This window comes from Neoarius graeffei, chromosome 21, assembly GCF_027579695.1.
Source record: "Neoarius graeffei isolate fNeoGra1 chromosome 21, fNeoGra1.pri, whole genome shotgun sequence".
In the NCBI taxonomy this organism is placed as follows: Eukaryota; Metazoa; Chordata; class Actinopteri; order Siluriformes; family Ariidae; genus Neoarius; species Neoarius graeffei.
This window is the reverse complement of record NC_083589.1, coordinates 57,968,882-57,990,652: the sequence shown is the minus strand read 5'-3', so window position 1 is coordinate 57,990,652 and position 21,771 is coordinate 57,968,882. Positions and strand designations below refer to the sequence as shown.

Here is a 21,771-nt window from a genome sequence, read left to right as displayed (position 1 = left end):
TGACTAACAATAAGTGCAGATAGCCGAGAGAACCCAAGAGCGACCAGTGCTGAAGTACTAGTGTAAACAAATAGCCTACAAATACCATCCAATATTTGGAATGATCAGGGTAGTTAAAGTTGAAGAAGCTTGGACAAATACATAGACAAGTATGGTAAGTTTAACAGCATCTGCATTAAAATGATTAGCCTATGTTTGTTTCTCTCCTAGCTTTTGTTTCTTGAGCCTATATGGTATTTAGCAGATGCTTTTGTCCAAAGTGACTTACTTTATATAAACACTACATTATTAGTAAACCAACAGAATAAGCTATGAAGCCAAATGGTTAAAGAAACAGCTTTGGGACCAAAAGGTCACTGGTTCAGTTTCCGGAACCAGCAGGACTGGCTCAAGTGCCCTTGAGCAAGGCACCTAACCCCCAACTGCTCCAGCAAGAGTGGTGGCGTACCTTGTGTCTGATTAGCCAGAGAAAAACTGAGGATGTGATTATCAGTTTAGGCAAGAACCTGGCCATAACTAACTAAAATAGAATAATACAATCACTCTACTCTGACATCGCCTACCTTCTAGATTATAGCTGCTGCATGACTGCAGGATTTGGCTAGGCTCTACCTCAGCCTTTAAAGTGCATATCACGGGTAAATTCAGGAGCAAGATCAATGTAATTCTCCTATTTTATATTAAACTTTGGTCAAATATCTGTCACATTTTGCGCAATTTTTTTTACCTTGTGCAATACCAGAAAAAACTCAGTTGAAATCAAGCCATTTGAGGCGAATTGGTCCGCCTCTGAAAAAATTGGCCTGGTGGTTTTCGGTAGAGGTCTGCGCGGGTCGGATTTTTCAGTCCCGCCCGCGCCCGCATTGTGCAGTCCCACTCCCGCCCGCAAAGAATTATGATTTTCAGTCCCGCTCCCACCCGCAAATCCCGCATGATGCAGACGTTCGCGTTATTTCTCAGGAAAGTTCTTGTCTTGACACAGCGTGATGGTGCCCCGCCCCCTACTTTGAGTGGATTTGAGCATAAATATCTACAGCTCACATTTGTTATTGTTTACTTTGTTTCTGAATTCAGCATGTAGTATCTCTAATAATAATAATTAGTGATGTCAAACGATTAAAATATTTAATCACAAATTGCACATTTTATCACATGAGAAACCATTGTAATTCTCTGATCAGCATAAAAAAGTGAATGGGCTTGCTTTGTACCAATGTTTTTTTTTTTTATTGCAAAGCAGAGCTAGTAAAAGAAGTGAATTGATTTACTGCTTGCGCTAGTCTACAACTTTAATCAGAGAGACAGGTTACACAGTGACGGTAGGCTTGACTCAACGCTATCCCAGAAATCCTTCCGCCTCTGATTGGACAGCCAAATTTGCATATTACAGGAAGGATTTCTGGGATAGCATTGAGTCAAGCCTACCGTCACTGTGTAACCTGTCTCTCTGATTAAAGTTGTAGACTAACGCAACAAGTAAATCAATTCACTCATGGTTCTCTTGCTAGCTGGGTGTGAACTGCGAGTCATTAGAGTGATCAAAGACTTTCCCCTTAGGATGATCAATGGCAAGTTTAAGATGCCATGTCTCACTCAATCTGGCAATCTGACTTTCTCTGCAAATTTAGGCATCTTATAATGTTTTTATTAATGCCAAATAAAATATCCAGCACAAATTATATATGATAAGCATAAATTAATAATTTATAAATTTTATTTCAAGCACGTTTTTAGTTAGTGGGACTGCAGCTTATCACCGCTCCCACCCGCGCCGCATATGTGCACTCCCGCTCCCGCCCGCGTGCGCATATGTGCACTTCCGGTCCCGCCCGCGCCCGCAATGAGCTTTCAAAATTTGTCCCGCACCGCACTGCTTTGCGGCGGGTCCCGCGGGAGTGCAGGGCTCTAGTTTTCGGCAAATTTCTTCAACGTTATCGCGTAATTATTAAAATGGTTAACAGATGTATCGTAGGAGGCTGTAGCAACACCGATCTTGATGGGATTAGTACTCATCGTTTCCCAAAAGACCGGACAATGAGAGAGAAATGGCAGCGCTTGGTCTACACAGGCTGTGCACTGAAACCGTGCAAAGCTCTCGCAGCCTGCTGGCGCTTCCGCAGGTAACGTCACGATTCTGGCTCCAGACTCCCTTGGGATTTTTCCAGACGTGTTTTGTTATTTTATTTTTTTCTGCTGTAGACAGATGGCCTTGTGCAAAATTACCCTTCTGGATGAGTGTGTAAAGGGACATACTTTCATATAAAAAAAAAAACGAAATTGGTCCAGAATATGCACTTTAAGCAAACAAACTTGCCCTCTCTGTTACACATCATTTTGCCAATTTTATTACTGTGTAAATAATTATACGCCTCTGTGCTTTTGTACCTCCTTAGCTCCTCATCATGATCGCCCTCACTAAGAATAACTGACAATGTCAACGTAGCTGACATCGGGCCACAACTTCATGTCGTCTATCCTTTCCGTATTCCGTGAGAGGAGACAGATGGGGCACCTTGATCGTATTATCCCCAGAGCATGTCAGAAAACCAGACCCGTGTAACCATCTTTTAGTCACCTTTGAGCTCACCTACCTAGCAGTTAGCATTAGCTACAAACATCAACACAGTGGAGCAGAAGAAAGATCCTGGTTTCCACTAGGACACAGCATTGAATCATGGGAAAGGTCACAATTCAGGAAAGTTGTGGATACATTCAATTAAAAAAAAAAATAGAAGCATCTGAAATCTACAAATTAGAAAAGTGGACAAATTTAAGGAGTATGTGCATGAGTTGTTGAAGTCCAAGCTGTACAGTATGTCCAGGAATGTGCAAAAATAGGTCACATTATGAGGATGGAGAAGAGACATGATATGAATGTGTGTGATGGGCCAAGTCAATAACCAAGCTGTACAGTGTGTGCCAGGACATGCAATAAACGCTCACAGAGTGAAGATGTATGACATGGCATTGAAATGCGCAAAATCGCAGTTCACAGACAAAATGCATTAATGTCACAGATTGGAAGTGTGAGACTGGAGTCAGTGGGGGGGGGGGGGGGGGGGGTGTCTCTGACCTTATTTATGAGGCCAGCTGCAGTGGGGGGAAAAAGCTGGCCTTATGGCATGAGGTTTTGGCTCTAATGGACCACAACCTCCTACCAGAGAAGAGTGATTCAAAAAGCATGTGTCTGGGGTGAGAGGGGTTGGCCACAATCCTTTCTGCTCTCCTCAGGGTCCTGGGCCCGTACAGGTCCTGAAGAAATGGAAGGTTGCAGCCAATCGTCCTCTCAGCAGAGCAAATAAAGCGCTGCACTCTGCCCTTGTCCCTGGAAGTGGCAGCAGTGTACCAGGCAGTGATGGAGGAGGTGAGGATGGACTCAGTGATGGTGGTGTAAAAGTGCACAATCATTGTCTTTGGCAGATCAAACTTCTTCAACTGCCACAAAAAGTACATCCTCTGCTGTGCTTTCTTGGTGAGACAGCAGGTATTCATCTCCTACTTAAAAGGCCGTGGATGATTATAGTGCCCAGGAAGTGAAAATATTCCAAAGAGGTTACTGGGGAAATCAAACATGATGGGTGATGGGGGAAGTGTGGCAGAGCTCCTCCTGAAGTCTACAATCATCTCCACTGTCTTTAGACCATTAAGCTCCAAGTTGTTCTACCCGCACCAGGACACCAGATAGTCAATCTACCACTTGTAGGCAGACTCCTCCTCATCAGAGATGAGTCCAATGAGGGTGGTGTAGTCTGCGAACTTTAGGAACTTGAAAGACCGATGACTGGAAGTGCAGCTGTTGGTGTACAGGGAGAAGAGTAAAAGAGAAAGAACGCAGCCTTGAGGGAGGGGGAGCTGGTGCTGATGATCCGGGAGTCAGAGACATGTTTCCCCAACTTCACGTGCTGCTTCCTGTCAGACAGGAAGTCAGTGATCCACCTGCAGGTGGAGTCAGGCACGCTCAGCTGGGAGAACCTGCCCTGCAGAAGAGCCGGGATGATGGTGTTGAAGGTGGAGCTAAAATCCACAAACAGGATCCTAGCATAGGTTGCTGGAGAGTCCAGGTGCTGGAGGATGAAGTGAAAAGCAATGTTGACAGTATCGTCTGCAGATCTGTTGGGTCTGTAAGCAAACTGCATGGGGTCCAGGAGCGGGTCAGTGATGGCTTAAAGGTGGTAAAGCACAAGGCACTCAAAGGATTTCATAGCCACAGAAGTCAGAGTGATGGGTCTGTAGTCATTTAATCCTATGATCCTTGACTTTTTGGGGACAGGGATAATGGTGGAGACCTTGAAGCTGACTGGCACATGGCATGTCTCCAGTGAGGTGTTGATGTCTGTGAACACCAGAGACAGCTGATCAGCACAGTGCTTCAGGGTAAATGGTAAGACTGAGCTGGGACCTGCTGCTTTGTGAGGGTTCAGCTTCTTAAAGAGCTTATTGGCGTCCCTCTCCAGAATGGAGAGAGTTGAGGCTGTGGTGGTGGGTGGATGGGCCTCCGAGGTGTGAAGTTGTAGAGAGGCTCTGGCAGCAGTAGAGGTGGAGGAGGGGAGGGTGGTGGGCTGGAGCTGGAGTGTGGAGTCACAGGCATGTTATCAGGACAGTCCCATTGTCTTTCAAAGCGACAGTAGAACTCGTTCAGTTGGTTGGCCAGGCGCAAGTCGTTAACAGAGTGAGGGGCTGAAGGTTTCCAGACAGATGTAGAGTCATGGGTTGAAAACTGGTGTTGGAGAGTGCAGTTGTTTAGCTTCTCTCACTGCCTTGCTAAACATGTTCCTAGACTCATTAAACCTATTCCTCTCGCCACTTCTGAATGCTTCTTCCTTTTGCAACCTTAGCTGTCTGAGCTCATCTGTGAACCAGGGTTTGTCATTATTGTAACTCACCCTGGTCCGTGATGGAACACAGCAGTCCTCACAGAACCTGATGGCCATCACAGCCTCTGTGAACTCATCCAGACTGTTGGTAGCAGTCCTGAACACATCCCAGTTGGTACAGTCCAAGCACGCCTGAAGGTTCTCCGCAGACTCATTGCTCCACATCTTTGATGTCCTCACTACAGGTTTCCTCAGCTTTAATTTCTATCTGTATGCAGGAATCAGGTGGACCATGACGTGGTCAGACTGGCCCAGTGCAGTGCAGGGGACAACGTGATAGGCATTGTTGACTGTAGTGTAGCAGTGATCCAAAATATTCTCCTCTCTGGTCAGGCATTTAATAAACTGTTTGTATTTTGGTAGTTCGTGGCTGAGGTTACCTTTGTTAAAGTCACCAAGGACAATAACTAGGGAGTCCAGGTTAGTCTGCTCCACAGTATCTGGTCAGCCAGCATGCACTGTGTGTTCTGCGTGTTGGTCTGCAGTGGAATGTAAACACCAACCAGGATGAATGAAGTGAACTCACGAGGGGAGTAAAAGGGTTTACAATTAATGATAAAAGATTCTAGGTCAAGAGGGCAGTGCTGCAGGATCACTGACACATCACTGCACCAGCCGCTGTTTACATAAAAACAGATTCCACCACCTTTTGTTTTACCGGAGAGATCTGTGTTACAGTCCACTCTGAAAAGTTGGAAGCCGGCCAGCTGCATCACAGAGTCTGGTATGAGTCCTCATAGCCACGTCTCCGTGAAGCATACAAGGGAAGATGAGTGAAAGTCCCTGTTTCTCCCCACCAGCAGCTGGAGTTCGTCCAGTTTTTTGCACAATGACCGTACATAGGGCGGCACGGTAGTGTAGTGGTTAGCACTGTCGCCTCACAGCAAGAAGGATCTGGGTTCAAGCCCAGTGGCTGACGGGGGGGCCTTTTTGCATGGAGTTTGCATGTTCTCCCTGTGCCTGCGTGGGTTTCCTCCGGGTGCTCTGGTTTCCCCCACAGTTCAAAGACATGTAGTTAAGGTTAACATGGGGCAGCCTTGGGCTGAAGTGCCCTTGAGCAAGGTACCTAACCCCAAACTGCTCCCCAGGTGCTGTAATATGGCTGCCCACTGCTCTGGGTGTGTGCGTGCGTGCATGTGTTCACTGCTTCGGATGGGTAAAATGCAGAGGATGAATTTCACTGTGCTTGAGTGTGCATGTGACAAATAAAGGCTGCTTCTTCTTCACATTGGAGAGAGATCTCGCCAGTAGCGGAGTGCGAAGTCTGCGCTGACGGAGGTGCACCAGCGCGTTTTCCTCTCCTCCGGCATCTCACTGAGTGAGCAAAGGTAAGAGCACCTTTGAATGTCCAATATTTCCATGGAAGACACCAGAAAAGTTGGTAATAACCAACTGAATTTAAAAAAAAAAAAACAGAGCTGGATTCCTTACAATAAGCCAGTAAACAAGTAGCATTTCTACAAATTAGAAGTCTACAGAAACATATAATTTGAACACTAGATTGGCCAAAGATAAATCCTCTAAAGCAGAGATACCACCTACAGAATTGGCAAGCAAAAACGGCAAACAACAAGCAGGAAGGATTTCAGACCAAGGCTTTAAAGTATAACAAAGAAAACTAAGCCAAGGACTCCAGACTCTCAGTTCGTGATTGTTTACTCAGTACTAGTAAAAGCAGGAAGGCTAACATGAGTAAAAATGAATGTTAGTAATGCTGCTGTGTTCTATTATTATTATTATAAAAATAATAATTATTATTAATAATAAGTTTATTAGCATTATCCAAAACAAAATCTGGCTCTTACAATGCTAAAAATTATCGATAAACAAAGACAAGACGCACTCATAGGCTCAGGATATAATCAAAAATTCTTTACAAGAAAAAAAAAGGAACATATTACACATGTATGCAATCTAAAACAAATCTAAATAATGATATTAATAAACAGCATACAGCAACAAAAAACTATAATTATTATAATAAACAGGATATAAACGCAGCACAAAACTATGAGCACCTGTTATGTGCTCGAGTAAAAAAAGAACTTTTTACTGAGGTTGCACTGTTCATTTAAACTGGTACAGTTTCACACATCTTTAGGAAGATAATTATGCACCGACTAGTGGCCTAGTGGTAACGTGTCCGGCTCTCGAGAGATCTCAGGAGATTGTGAGTTCTATTCACGGTCGGGTCATACCAAAGACCATCATAAAAATGGTACCTACTGCCATCTGGCAAGGCACGCTGCAATACAGATGTGCATGGGGAGTTAAACTCTCGTGGTTACCAGAGGACTAGCCCCCCACTGTAACCCTAGCTATGTAGAGGCCGAGGGCTATGGAAACGGAGATCAGCGCCACCCGATGCGCCACATACAGGTTAGGCCTGGTTAGTACTTGAGTGGGAGACTGCCTAGGAATACCAGGTACTGTAAGGCGTGGGAAGGACTTTGACTTTTTTTTTTAGGAAGATAATTAAATATCCTGGATGTGCCATCTTGAAAAGTACCAAATATTAATGGCACCTTAAACTTTGGCGCACTAAATGAGCGGAGAGACCGTGCGGGTGTGTGTTGTTCTAACTTAAGATAAGAAGGCCATTGTCTTCTAAGTTAGCGTTTGATAAGCTCTTCATTTCAGTTGTTTTGCAACTTGATGAGGACGGAACACATACACAAGCCAGAAAGCGTTTATGCCGTGCTATAAAAACAATTACATCTTGCACGCCTCTATACATGACCAAGAACAAAATATTGCAGAAAACTGAACTTTTAAAAAAATATATATTACTAGTCAAAATTGCATTTTTATCATTGTGGTAGCAAACTAAGTTGAAAAACATAAGAAATAGCCCAGAGAGTGAGTTAGGCTGTGGCAAATACAACAGAACAGGACAGAATTCTGAAAACGAAATAAAAGTGAAGTCGTAGAAAACCAGGTTATCAGTGTGGATTGTGAAAGACATTTTACATGCAGACTGATAACACGTACAGAACAGGAACCTGATACGAGCAACAGTTAAATAATTATAAAACTATATAAGGACCTGTATTGTAATTGTTACCTCCGTCAACTGTGTTACAGGAGGTTGTGTTTTTGTCTCTGCTTGTTTGTCTGTAACTCAAAAAGTATTGAACAGATTCTGATGAAATTTTGACAAAAGCTGGGCCATGGGCCAAGGAGCAATAGATTAGATTTTGATGCAAATCCAAATATGTGGCTTGGTGAAGGTCTACACTCTACCCAGTGCCCTTCTAGTTGCTTTGTGTAACTACTTCAATAATAATAATAATAATAATAATAATAATTTTATTTTTCTTATTATTACATTATAAAACTATTACTGTTTAATTTGTGAGCATATTAAAACTCATAAATATTGGCCAACTTAATCAGTAATGAAGATTTTAAACACCTTTAAAATCAGTACTACTACTGTCTGTGGATATCCGTCTGTCCGAGGTCGTCTCTCTGTCCATCTGTCTGCCTGAGGTTGTCTCTCTGTCTGTCTGACAGTCATATCTCTCTCTGTCCGTCTGAGGTTGTCTCCCTCTCTGTCTGTCTGTGGTCCTCTCTCTCTCTGAGGCCGGCTGGCCATCTGTCTGTCTGATAGCTGTCTCTCTATCTATCTCTCTCTCTTTTTGTGTGTGTCTGAGGTCATCCGTCTCTCTCCCTTTCTCTCTGTCTGTCTGACGTCGTCTCTCTCTCTCTGTGTCTGTCTGACGTCGTCTCTCTCTCTCTGTGTCTGTCTGAGGTCGTCTCTCTCTCTCTCTCTCTGCAGTACTCTGTCCATCTGTGGTGGTCTCCCTGTCTGTAGTAATCTCCTCACACCCACCTTTGAGCTCCCGGTTCTCCTTGATGAGGATGTTCATCTGCTGGAGCGTCTCCTCTACATGTGGTGCGCCGGTGCTCTGAGACCGAGCAGGGTGAGACAGATCCCCATTTACCACGGGGGAACCCGAGGCCATCTTACCACAAACAGGCTGACAGGAAATTATGTAAAATAACACAACACACAGCAAAATGACTCAGAACGGCAGCATGACTCACAACTTCAGGTACGCAACTGCAACTAAAGGGAAACTCGGCTCGTCATGTGGTGTTGATATTGCTGATCCAGGCTTGGTGGAATAACTGATTAGCAGTGACATTTACAGAAACTTCTGTCAAGAAAATAAAAGTGTCAGCCACTGAGGTTTATAGGTTTCCAACCTTGGTCCTGGAGAACCTCCTGTCCTGTTGGTGTGTTAGAGCAAGGAAAGTGTAAAGACCTGCAGGACAGGGGGTTCTCCAGGACCAGGACCAGAACCAGAGCTGGGAAACCTGTGGCCTAAAGCATATCCTGCCCTCCTGGCTTTCATTTTTACTTTCGTTTCGTCCTCAGTGTGTTGAGAAACATGACCAGCCTGAGACATGAGATTATTCACAGATTATTGACTGAATATTATATAATGTACAAAATAACTTGACAAACACGCAGCTTTTTCAGGGTTAAACGCACTGTCTGTATGATGTCCTGCTATCTGGATCTCTAACAGACTGTCTGGCGCAACAGTTTTAACACTGAAACATACAAAAGCTTGGAAGAAGAAGAAACCCAAGCCAAGCCAAGCCAAGCCAAGCCAAGCGCGTCAGGGTTTAAAAGCAGCCAGTGTGCGACACTCACCGAGATTCACTTCTGTTTACTTGTGCTCCCAGTTCCTCTCACTCCTCTCACTGCGCTTCCTGGTTCGGACGGTTCTTCCGACTGGTCCAGCGTTTCAGGTCTTGCGTAAACCTGCAGATCTCCACACCATCACCATGGCCTTCATGCGCGCTGAGAGAGCAGAGCAAAGCCGAGCCATGCGCATTCAAGCTCTGCGAAAATTCTGCGCAGACGCAAGCACAGGATCAGCTGAGAGTGACGTCACGGACCGTCTTGGGAATTCCCTCAGCGCGCGTGACCTGCGGGTTTTTCGGAAACATCTCCAAAACATCACGCAACACTAAATAGTGCGCATCATCCTGAGTGTCTGCCGGTTTGGAACATGGCTTATATTTATTACAGGAGCCTCTATATTTATGCACTTCCACTAATGGAAGGGTCACACCACTACAATGGGATTTTTTTTTTAAACACAAAAGTTTGGGGTCACTTTGAAATGTCCTTATTTTTGAAAGAAAAGCACTGTTCTTTTCAATGACGATCACTTTAAACTAATCAGAAATCCACTCTATACATTGCTAATGTGGTAAATGACTATTCTAGCTGCAAATGTCTGGTTTTTGGTGCAATATCTCCATAGGTGTATAGAGGCCCATTTCCAGCAACTCTCACTCCAGTGTTCTAATGGTACAATGTGTTTGCTCATTGCCTCAGAAGGCTAATGGATGATTAGAAAACCCTTGTACAATCATGTTAGCACAGCTGAAAACAGTTGAGCTCTTTAGAGAAGCTATAAAACTGACCTTCCTTTGAGCAGATTGAGTTTCTGGAGCATCACATTTGTGGGGTCGATTAAATGCTCAAAATGGCCAGAAAAATGTCTTGACTGTATTTTCTATTCATTTTACAACTTATGGTGGGAAATAAAAGTGTGACTTTTCATGGAAAACACAAAATTGTCTGGGTGACCCCAAACTTTTGAACGGTAGTGTACTTTGCATACATAATAAGACTAAGAGACTGAAATCACCATCACCATCACCATGACTCACTTTTCGATTGTCGGTTTTATTTTATAGCACTTTCTTTCCCCTCATAAGATCAGGTGCAGTGGACATCACTACAGTTTAGAAGGAAATCTCACAGCCTAGTATTTATTGCAAAGGCTTTAATGGGTAAACTACCTCAGTACATATGCAATTTACTGACACTCTGCACTAACACTTACAGAACACGTTCATCAGTAAAATTCTCCTTCAGTCTCCACCTACACGGACAGAACTGGGCAAATCTGCCTTTAGTTCATATGCAGCACATGAGTGGAATACATTACAAAATACTTTACATTTGGACTCCCTACCCTCCCTGAATGTCTTTAAAAATCTTTTAAACTCAGTTCTCACACAGCAGTGCCATTGTTTTTCATAATTTTTAACCCGTATATGAATCTTTAATTCATTTTTTATTTTTTCTTGTCCATAACATCTGGAATGTTGATATCTGGAATGTCTGTTAGTCTGTGTTTATTTTATTTTCATTTTTTGGAATGCCTATGTGTTAATATTGCATTAACATCTATGTGTATGTTGTCTATGTATATTGAAACTTTTTTATTTGCTGCCACCTTGGCCAGGACTCCCTGGAAGAAGAGATAATGTATCTCAATGGGACATTCCTGGTAAAATAAAGGATAAATAAAATCAAGAGCTCGAAGCTACATCTCTCTCTCTCTCTCTCTCTCTCTCTCTCTCTCTCTCTCTCTCTCAGATCTGTTCATTTATAATAATTAAAATAATAAGCAAATATATACAGTCATTATTGTTAGTCCTGTATTACATTGCTTTTCAGCAGCACACGTGCTGTGTGTAACCTACAATTTATATCTTGTTTTGTGTAGTGTTTCATTTGTACACTAGATGGCACTCACTCACTCTTGTTATATTGTAGCACCTTGAGTAGAGCCCTTAATTGATATGATGCACTGTTAATCTCGATATTTAAACCCATCTACTATACACACTATATAACACTTATATAATGTTATAATAGGAGTACACAGTACATTAGCTGTTCGAATATTAGAGTCGACTCCGATTCGGATTCCAAGAGTCGATTCTGCGCCTCTTTTTTCAGTTCTCGGTTTTTAGTATAAATATAAAATGAAGTATTGTAGTAATAATAATAATAATAATAATAATAATAATAATATAGAGGTCTGTGTTGCAATATTATGAATGATTATTTAAGAAGTTGGTTGCTCAGTGGCTGTTCGAATCCAGGCATATTAGAGTCGATTCCGATTCCAAGAGTCGATTCTGCACCTTTTCTTTTTTTCAATTCTCGATTTTTAGTATAAATATAAAAGGGGTTACTGTAATAATACTGAGGTCTGTGTTGCAATATTATGAACGATTGTGAAGGAGTAGACTGCTCAGTGGCTGTTCGAATCCAGGAATATTAGAGTCGATTCCGATTCCAAGAATCGATTCTGCACCTCTTTTTTTCATCCAATTTTCGATTTTAGAGTATAAATAGGGCGGCACGGTGGTGTAGTGGTTAGCGCTGTCGCCTCACAGCAAGAAGGTCCTGGGTTCGAGCCCCGGGGCCGGCGAGGGCCTTTCTGTGCGGAGTTTGCATGTTCTCCCCGTGTCCGCGTGGGTTTCCTCCGGGTGCTCCGGTTTCCCCCACAGTCCAAAGACATGCTGGTTAACTGGTGACTCTAAATTGACCGTAGGTGTGAATGTGAGTGTGAATGGTTGTCTGTGTCTATGTGTCAGCCCTGTGATGACCTGGCGACTTGTCCAGGGTGTACCCCGCCTTTCACCCGTAGTCAGCTGGGATAGGCTCCAGCTTGCCTGCGACCCTGTAGAAGGATAAAGCGGCTAGAGATAATGAGATGAGATGAGAATGAGTATAAATATAAAAGAAGGTATTCTAATAATATAGAGGTTTGTGTTACATTGTCATGAATCAATGTGTAAGAAGTACCTGATTCAGTGGCTGTTCGAATCCAGGAATATTAGAGTCGATTCCGATTCCAAGAAGCGATTCTGCACCTCTTTTTTTCAATTCTCGATTTTTAGTATAAATATAAAAGGGGTTATTGTAATAATACTGAGGTCTGTGTTGCAATATTATGAATGATTGTAAAGGAGTAGGCTGCTCAGTGGCTGTTCGAATCCAGGAGTCGACTCTGATTCCGATTCCAAGAATCGATTTTGCACCTCTTTTTTTTCCTCCAATTCTCGATTTTAGAGTATAAATATAAAATGAGGTATTGTAATAATATAGAGGTTTGTGTTACATTGTCATGAATCATTGTGTAAGAAGTACAAGGTTCAGTGGCTGTTCGAATCCAGGAATATTGAGTCGACTCTGATTCCGATTCCAAGAGTCGATTTTGCACCTGTTTTTTTCCAATTCTCGATTTTTAGTATAAATATAAAAGGAGGTATAATAATAATAATAATAATAATAATAATAATAATAATATAGAGGTCTATGTTGTAATATTATGAATGATTGTATAAGCAGTAGTGCTGCACAGTGGCTGTTCGAATCCAGGAATATTAGAGTCGACTCTGATTCTAAGAGTCGATTCTGCACATTTTTCAATTCTTGATTTTTAGTATAAGTATAAAATGAGGTATTATAATAATAATATTGAGGTCTATATTGCAATATTATGAATGATTGTAAAGGAGTAGGCTGCCTAGTAGCTTTTCAATTCCAGTAATATTAGAATCGATTCCGATTCTGATTCTATGAATCGACACATTTTTCTATAAAAAAAATAAAAACATAAAACGAGCTGTTGTAATAATGTGGAAGTTTGTATCACATTATAATGATTGTATTGTATTGTATTAGCTGATGCCAAAGGAACTGCACCATTTTTCTTTCAAAGAATTAGATGAAAGAATGAAGTTTATAGCTTTATAGTAGCCAAATATGTAAGCTTATCTATAGTGGGGAAAATAGCATTTCTATTAACTTTTCACATATGTTTTATGCACTTGTGATTTAAGCTGTGATCACGGAAGAAAAATTTGAAGGTGCATTTCACCGTGTTTTCCACTGAAGTTGCACTGCAAGTAAAAAACTGAGACCTCAGGCATCATTTGTGAAAAATAAACGAATCTTGTGTGAGTGTGTGTGTGTGGGGGGGGGGGCATGTGTAAAATAAAACGTGAGTCATGTAGTGATTCATACTGTATACATGTTGGTAATGGATCCAGGCCCAGGTCCTGAACATGACTATCTGTGATTAGAAAGTTATTTCATTTCTTTTCATAGTTTATGCAGGAATCTCAATGAGAGTGCTAGTTTGAGGATGTAAATCACAGAAATAGCTCTGGTGTTTAACTAGAGGCCATGTGCGAATTAAATAAGAATTAAGGAAGAATTTTAGCTGCAGGGAACAAACTCTTTCCCAGGTAATTTCTTGTAAAAAGTTGTTGCAGGAGAACTGATCCTGGAGTGTGTAAGCAGGAATGAAGCGTCTGATGCGCAGAAGGAAAAGCCTCAGGGGTCGGGTTCTTATTGGCTCGGGACAAACTTCAGGACCATCTGATTGGCCCCACACTGGGTTCCTGGGGTGTGATGGACAATAGAAGGAGAGAGAAGGTTTACAGGTTTGCACACAGGACAGGAGAAGAGAGGAGAGGAGGTTTGGAGAGGAGGTTTAAAGAAGAGCGCGCTTTTACGCACAGTGCTCCATCAGGTTTCTCCTGCGCATTGAGGAGTTGGTGGAGGTTTGTCTGATTCTGTAGATGGAGTCAGAACTCGTGTAGTCGATTCAAAGCGGTTCCACAACCTGACATCATCAGTAAACCCGGAGTCGGAGGAAGATGCTCCTGGCTGAGCTCCTGACCGTGTGGACTCTGCTCAGGCTCGGTTTGGGTTGCCTGCTCCCCTCAGAGTGGCGACCCCTGAGTGAGGGATGTCGCGCAGAGCTCGCTGAGATCATCGTGTACGCCAAGGTGCTGGCTCTTTACCGGGAGACGTACTACCCGCCGAGCGCGCGTTACACCGCCGGCCACCCGTACGAGCACGAGCGCGCAGGCGCGGAGAGCGCGGAGACGCTGCTGCTCTACACGGCGGAGGTGGAGATGTTGTGTGATCAGGCGTGGGGCAGCATGCTGGAGGTGCCCGCGGGCTCGCGCCTCAACATCACCGGCCTCGGATACCTGTCCTGCCAGTCACACACGGTGATGGAGAACTACTCCTACATCTTCTTCCTCAGGTTAGTGTGTGTGTGTGTGATTGGAAAGATAAAAGCAGCCTGGGGTCAAAGGTCATATAAAGATAACCTGTATTGTAGCTCAAGAGAGAAAGATAGACAAGGAAAGATCACAGGGCAAGCAGACTGGAAGAAGTGATGAATCATTAAAAAGATTTAAAAAAAAACACCTGGGGTCAAATGTCATGCAAAGATAAACTGAAGGGGGGATAGTGCTTATTCATCACTCACTCACTTTATAAGAGCTATCACAGTGGATCTGGAGCCTATCCCGGGAACACTGGCTATAATGGAGCACCAGTCCATCTAGGGGCACACCTGGGCCAATTTTGAGAAGCCAATCCAACTACTGGGAAGCAGGATGAAACTGGAGAAGACATGAAGAGAACCTGTGAAGCTCCACACAGACAGGAATCCGAGCGCTTGTGAAAGACACAGAGCTGTAAGGTGGCAACACTTCTTGCTATACCATCACACTGATCTGGTGAATGATTATCAAGATAAAAGCTATTTGGGGTCAATATGTATGTGCTATCAAGGCAGAGGGCGGTGTAGTGGTTAGCACTGTCACCTCACAGCAAGAAGGTTCTGGGTTTGAGCCCAGTGGCCGACAGGGGCCTTTCTGTGTGGAGTTTGCATGTTCTCCCCGTGTCCGCGTGGGTTTCCTCCGGGTGCTCCGGTTTCCCCCACAGTCCAAAGACATGCAGGTTAGGTTAACTGGTGACTCTAAATTGACCGTAGGTGTGAATGTGAGTGTGAATGGTTGTTTGTCTCTGTGTGTCAGCCCTGCGATGATCTGGCGATTTGTCCAGGGTGTAACCCGCCTCTCACCCATAGTCAGCTGGGATAGGCTCCAGCTTGCCTGCGACCCTGTACAGGATAAGCGGTTATGGAGAATGGATGGATTTCTTAACACACACTTTATACCCATCCGTTACTTGTGTAGCAGCTCTATACAGTATACAGGCATTTTATATGTATATATATATATATATATATATATATATGTGCATGCATAAAAATAAAGATTCAAGGTAGGAGATAACAGACATGCTTCAGTTCTCTTTACTGTTGTTCATGTACAGATCCAAACAATCACTCACTGAACTTTGAACTGATCTCATGTGTAACCAATATTCAGTGTTACACCTGTTTTTTCCCCCTTCATTTTGAAGTAAGGGTGTATAAACTTTTGCTCTCAACAATAACTAAAGAAAAGTTTACCCCTTTACCTTGTGTGTCCTTGTTTTCTCTCTCTCTGTGTGCTCTATGCTATGCTATACTCTTACATACAGGATGGATGAAAATTATAACCTCCTTCCCCACGGTGTTAACTACCAGGACGCCATCTTCCCCGACACCCAGGAGAACCGACGTATGTTCTCCAGCCTGTTCCAGTTCTCCAACTGCTCCAGCACACACTTGCTCCACAGCTTCAGTCCTGACTGGGAGCACCAGGAGGATCACAGGGTAGGACATCTGTCAAATGGTCTGTACTTGTTCTTATAATACTTAAAAAAATTCTGACTACAAAGTCCATAAACATCTCAGGATGTCCTTGGTGTTCAGACATTTCCTGATGTCTCCTGAGCCATGGTTTTGTCGGAGCACTATTTTCACACTTACCTCTTCCGACATGTCAAAAACTGTAATTGGGTGTCTGCAGAACAGTCAAAAAGAGTTATTACTGTGAAAGCAGGCTGTATTTGGCCATGTTTCAGTCTGTCTTGTGAGATTATGAGCATCACAGTTTGGGGCAAGAGAAATTGGCTTACCAAAAGCCCTTAGGCTGACTGGGGCCTCAAGAGGGCTTGGCTAAAAACATGTATTTACAAGAGATGTAAAGGGGCCCACAGACACTGCAATAAAATTACTTCCTCCAGGGTTCTTTAGAAGGTTAACGGTGCCACCTTTCTACTTTAAACCTGTTTTCTGAAAGGGAAACTGTTGTTGAGTAGGATCTCTTAAAGGGGTACCAAATATAATATATACAGTTGCTGATGTGACAAAGTAACGTATTCTTAAGTATTCTATCAAATTTATATACTAGAAAACAACGAAATATCTTGGTAATTGTAAATATAATACTTTATACGCTAAACCGCACAAGAGTCGCCATTTTTAAAAGACCGTGACGTCAGCGCTACCCACTGCACTTGCGGAACTCTCCGAAATAGAGGAGATAAGCGTGTAATCATGGCGTCGGGCGCATCAAGTGAAAGCGACAGCTCTGTCGAATCATACGAAGAGATCCCGCAAGACACACTGCAAGCAGGCTATGGCTTAGAAGGGTACCAGTTTGAACCTGTTAGGGTTTTGCTGGGATTCGAACCTGGTTCGTTGGTGTGATGATCCAGCAAACCCCCACTAGGCCACCAGGGGGATGACTCAAATGCAGAGGCGTGAGGCGGAAGTAGAAAAAGAATCAAAAGGTTTATTTATACTATATACACTATATACAGGGCAAAACAAAAAAACAACAGAGTATAATCTAACACTGGGAAGACAAAGGGAAAAATAAAATATCAAAAGTTTAAGGTCCAAAAAGGAAAAGGCAAAAATGCAAAAGCTCAGAAGGTCAAAAAACACAGTACAAAGGAAACTGGAGATAAACATAACAGCACAAAGACTCCGTGACAAGAGGACTGAACTCAGGGGTATAAATAGACAAACTAATTAAGGACACAGGTGAAGATAATTAGGCAATTAACACAAACACAAAACACAGGAACAGTGGCGGCCTCTAGAGGCCAAAATAAACACGACATGAAAAGGAAATAACAGCGGCCTCTAGAGGCCAAAACAGTCCTAGTCCTAACAGGACCCCCCCCTCTAGGAGCGTCTCCTGACGTTCCCAGGGCGATCCGGATGGGCCGAATGGAAGTCCCGACATAGTTCTTTATCAAGGACATCCCGAGCAGGAACCCAGCAGCGCTCCTCAGGACCATAGCCCTCCCAGTCCACCAGATATTGCAACCCGCCGCGGACCCGGCGGGAGTCAAGCAGGCGATTCACAGTGAACACAGTCTGCCCCTGGAAGATGCGGGGGGGGTGGGGGGTTCCTAGGGGCAGGGGCATACGTAGATGTCAGTACGGGCCGTAACAGGGAAACATGGAAAGTGGGGTTGATCCTCAGAGTCCGGGGCAACTGGAGCCGGTAGGAGACAGGGTTCACCCTGCGCACCACCTTGAAGGGGCCAATGTAGCGAGGAGCAAGCTTGCGGTTCTCCACCCGCAGTGGAAGGTCCTTAGTGGACAGCCAAACCCGCTGCCCAGGGCGGAAAGCGTGTGCAGGTCTTCTATGGCGGTTGGCCTGAGTCTGGTTGGTTCTGGAGGTCTGTATGAGGGTCTTCCTGACCTTGCTCCAGGTCTTGCGACAGTAGATGCAGCACTTGTCCCTCCTTCTGCGCTCCCTCTCAGATGCGGAGAGGCGAGTACGACCCACTTGCATGGGTTCTGGACAGTCACTGAAGGAGGTAGATGGTCTCCAGGTAGAGGTAGGGAGGCTGGGGGGGCTCAAGGCTTGGTGGCGTTCTCTCATCCTGTTGTCCAGACGAATAGCATGTGAGATGAGGGTTTCAAGGTCACTTGGGCATCCAATAGAGGCCAGACCGTCCTTGATGGGGTCAGACAGACCATGGTGGAAGGCTGACACCAGGGCAGTCTCGTTCCATCCACTTACTGCTGCGAGTGTTCGGAACGAGATGGCGTAATCTGCGACGCTTCCTCCTTGCCGGATGGACATGAGCTTTCGGGCTGCGTCGGTACTGATGTCTGCCTGATCGAAGACCCGAAGCATCTCCTCAGAAAACAGCTGGAAATCAAAGCACTCAGGTCCCTGTCTTTGCCAGATAGCAGTAGCCCAGGCTCGCGCCTTACCAGCTAATAAGGTGATCACAAAGGCAATCTTGCGGCGATCCGTAGTGTAGGTGGTAGGCTGAAGCTCAAAGGTGAGTTGACACTGGGTAAGGAACTCTCGGCACTCACTGTGCTTGCCGTCATACCTCTGTGGTGCAGGAAGGCTGGGTTCGCGAGGTGAAGAAGGCAGCATTGCAGGAGGCACTGGAGCAGGAGTGGGAGCTGGATCAGGAGCAGGAACTGGATCAGGAGCAGGAGATGCAGGCAGAGATGTCAGCTGTGCCAGGGTTTTCCCAATTTGCTGAAGCAGTTCCTCGTGGCGAGCGAGGGCCTCACGTTGGCTGGTGAGCGTACGTCCATGAGCGTCCATGGTCGCTCCGAAGCGTGTCAAAGCTGCCATAATTCCCTGAAGGTTGGCCGGGTAGACAGTTGAAGCAGCCTCTGCTGAGTCGGTCATGACGGAGTCTTTCTGTTAGGGTTTTGCTGGGATTCGAACCTGGTTCGTTGGTGTGATGATCCAGCAAACCCCCACTAGGCCACCAGGGGGATGACTCAAATGCAGAGGCGTGAGGCGGAAGTAGAAAAAGAATCAAAAGGTTTATTTATACTATATACACTATATACAGGGCAAAACAAAAAAACAACAAAGAGTATAATCTAACACTGGGAAGACAAAGGGAAAAATAAAATATCAAAAGTTTAAGGTCCAAAAAGGAAAAGGCAAAAATGCAAAAGCTCAGAAGGTCAAAAAACACAGTACAAAGGAAACTGGAGATAAACATAACAGCACAAAGACTCCGTGACAAGAGGACTGAACTCAGGGGTATAAATAGACAAACTAATTAAGGACACAGGTGAAGATAATTAGGCAATTAACACAAACACAAAACACAGGAACAGTGGCGGCCTCTAGAGGCCAAAATAAACACGACATGAAAAGGAAATAACAGCGGCCTCTAGAGGCCAAAACAGTCCTAGTCCTAACAGAACCTAGGAGAGGTACTCTCGACTCCGGTGATGAAATAAGAGAAGAAAGCTCGGATGACGGCGAGGATGAGACTGATGCTGACCATGGGCATGGCGAGCGTGGGGCAGAGCGTCTGCGTGCAGGTGACACGGCGTGGTGCTCGTGCGGAAAATGTAACATGGAGTTGCTCACGAGTCCAGCAGAATTTATTTGCTGCAATGAGATAGGCGCCACCCGTGGACTTGCGAAATCGTCGCAAGAGGCAGAAACAGGTATTTCACACGTGCTAGTCCCAACCTCAATGAGCCAACACAACTGGGCACATACATACGTCATGAGTGTTACGCAGAGAAAATGAACGTGCATTCTGATTGGATAAAATTAATATCATGGTAGGCTGTTCAAACTGTGGAAATAGTTTGTTCGAGCTACTTTCAAAACACTATAACTTTCCAACCTTAGAACAAAAAACTTTTGTAAGTCTTGAATAAGGTTCGTTAATGTGTGTTTTATTGTTATATTTACTCTATATATTGCCCTCTGTTCCCCTTTAAAAGCCCTCCCAGTGGCGTAGTTCAGTCAGCTTGGTAATAAAGGTAAATTTACTGCACGTTCGTACGCGTGTATTGTCTCGTCCTCACCAATGATTCCTCCAGATGGACAAACTGAAGATCATTTAAAACAATTTTTTTAGGATAAAGAAGCCAGAATTTTTCAGAACACTGTGTTTAGGTGTTTAGAGCAAGTCTTCATATTATACAGTTTGAATGTGTAGATGCACTACAGTCTTGCAGGGTCTCTGATATCTTATACTCTCAGGTGGTACGAGAATCTTGAAGACTGCGGTTTGATTGGCTGTTCGTACGTCCATACACCTGTCTCCTTTGAACATAGTGACACAATTGTGAACAAAATATAGTCAGAGAATTGGCAGGAAACTTTCAAACATCTTGTCTAAAAGTTATTAGAGTGCTGAAAATGTGGTGGTCTCGTTGAAATGCCAGTCAAAGAACAGTTTCCTGTGAAAGTAGGCGGGTTTTTGGTGACATTTAATGACAAAAAGTCTGACTTGTGAGATTAGACCTGAGCTGTGCAAATTATTTTTAAATATTGATTGTCAGTGGCTGAAGGCTTGTAAGAACTTGATGTAGCTCGGGGTGTGTGTGTGTGTGTGTGTGTGTGTGTGTTCACATGGCCCTGACTTGTACTGCTGTGAGGACTCCAGACATTCCAGCTGCTTTCAAGTCCCTGCATCTCCTGACCAAACCCTGCTGATCTCTTTATGACTTTCACTCTCTTTTCCTTGGTGTCCCCCCTTTGATGGTGTCACCTGGTGTGGTCTGCACCCCCCTAGTGACACCACTGGAGATAGACATACAGTGTTACATATTTATGGGTGGAGATGATCATGCAATCTATTGCTATCTTTGTAATCCTGCTTTGTGGAATAAATAGACAGACAGACAGACAGACAGACAGACAGATATTCGATCTCCAGTGGTGTCACTAGGGGGTTGCAGGGGGTGCAGACCACACCAGGTGACACCATCAGAGGGGGGGACACCAAGGAAAAGAGAGTGAAAGTCATAAAGAGATCAGCAGGGTGTTTGATCAGGAGACACAGGGACTTGAAAGCAGCTGGAACGTCTGCAGTCCTCACAGCAGTACAAGTCAGGGCCATGTGAGTGCGCGTGCACACACACATATACACACACACACAGAGAAAAAAAAGCTGTTTTTCAGGGATTATAAATCGGATTATTGCCCAGTAGGGTGTCTGAGAGAAAATGTCCTACAATTCTCTGACACTAATCTGCTTGATGTTGAAGGAACCCTGCAGTGTTTAATCTTCATCCACACATCTGTAGTATAGGTGTGATAACCACAAACAGGAACAGAGGGGATGCACAGACATCACTTTCTGCCAGTCTATCTGTCTGTCTGTCTATCTATCTGTCTGCCTATCTCTCTGTCTGTGTCCAGAGATCGATCGATCGATCAATCGATCTATCTATCTATCTATCTATCTATCTATCTATCTATCTATCTATCTATCTATCTATCTGTCTGTCTGTCTGTCTGTCTGCCTATCTCTCTGTCTGTGTCCAGAGATCGATCGATCTATCGATCTATCTATCTATCTATCTATCTATCTATCTATCTATCTATCTATCTATCTATCTAT

At 44.1% G+C, this 21,771-nt stretch overlaps 2 protein-coding genes across 5 annotated transcripts in view; one reads left to right on the top strand and one right to left on the bottom strand.

Moving 5' to 3' along the window:
* The window catches only part of optn (optineurin), a 29,775-nt gene extending 20,096 nt beyond the window's left edge, over positions 1-9,679 (bottom strand). Inside the window, exons 1-2 of one of the 4 annotated variants that reach the window (XM_060903411.1) lie at positions 9,541-9,679; positions 8,710-8,857 (exon numbers count right to left, since the gene is read on the bottom strand). In XM_060903411.1, the coding sequence (XP_060759394.1) occupies positions 8,710-8,842 (133 nt within the window). In that variant the 5' untranslated portion in view covers positions 8,843-8,857; positions 9,541-9,679. Of the gene's footprint in view, positions 1-8,289; positions 8,557-8,709; positions 8,858-9,540 lie in introns of those variants that run through there. The other 3 variants (XM_060903412.1, XM_060903414.1, XM_060903413.1) reach the window with 3 other exon arrangements.
* A 4,238-nt stretch (positions 9,680-13,917) lies between these two features.
* The window catches only part of ccdc3a (coiled-coil domain containing 3a), an 18,571-nt gene continuing 10,717 nt past the window's right edge, over positions 13,918-21,771 (top strand). Inside the window, exons 1-2 of the mRNA XM_060903712.1 lie at positions 13,918-14,764; positions 16,057-16,231. Coding sequence (XP_060759695.1) covers positions 14,370-14,764; positions 16,057-16,231 — 570 coding nt within the window. The 5' untranslated portion in view covers positions 13,918-14,369. The remainder of the gene's footprint in view (positions 14,765-16,056; positions 16,232-21,771) is intronic.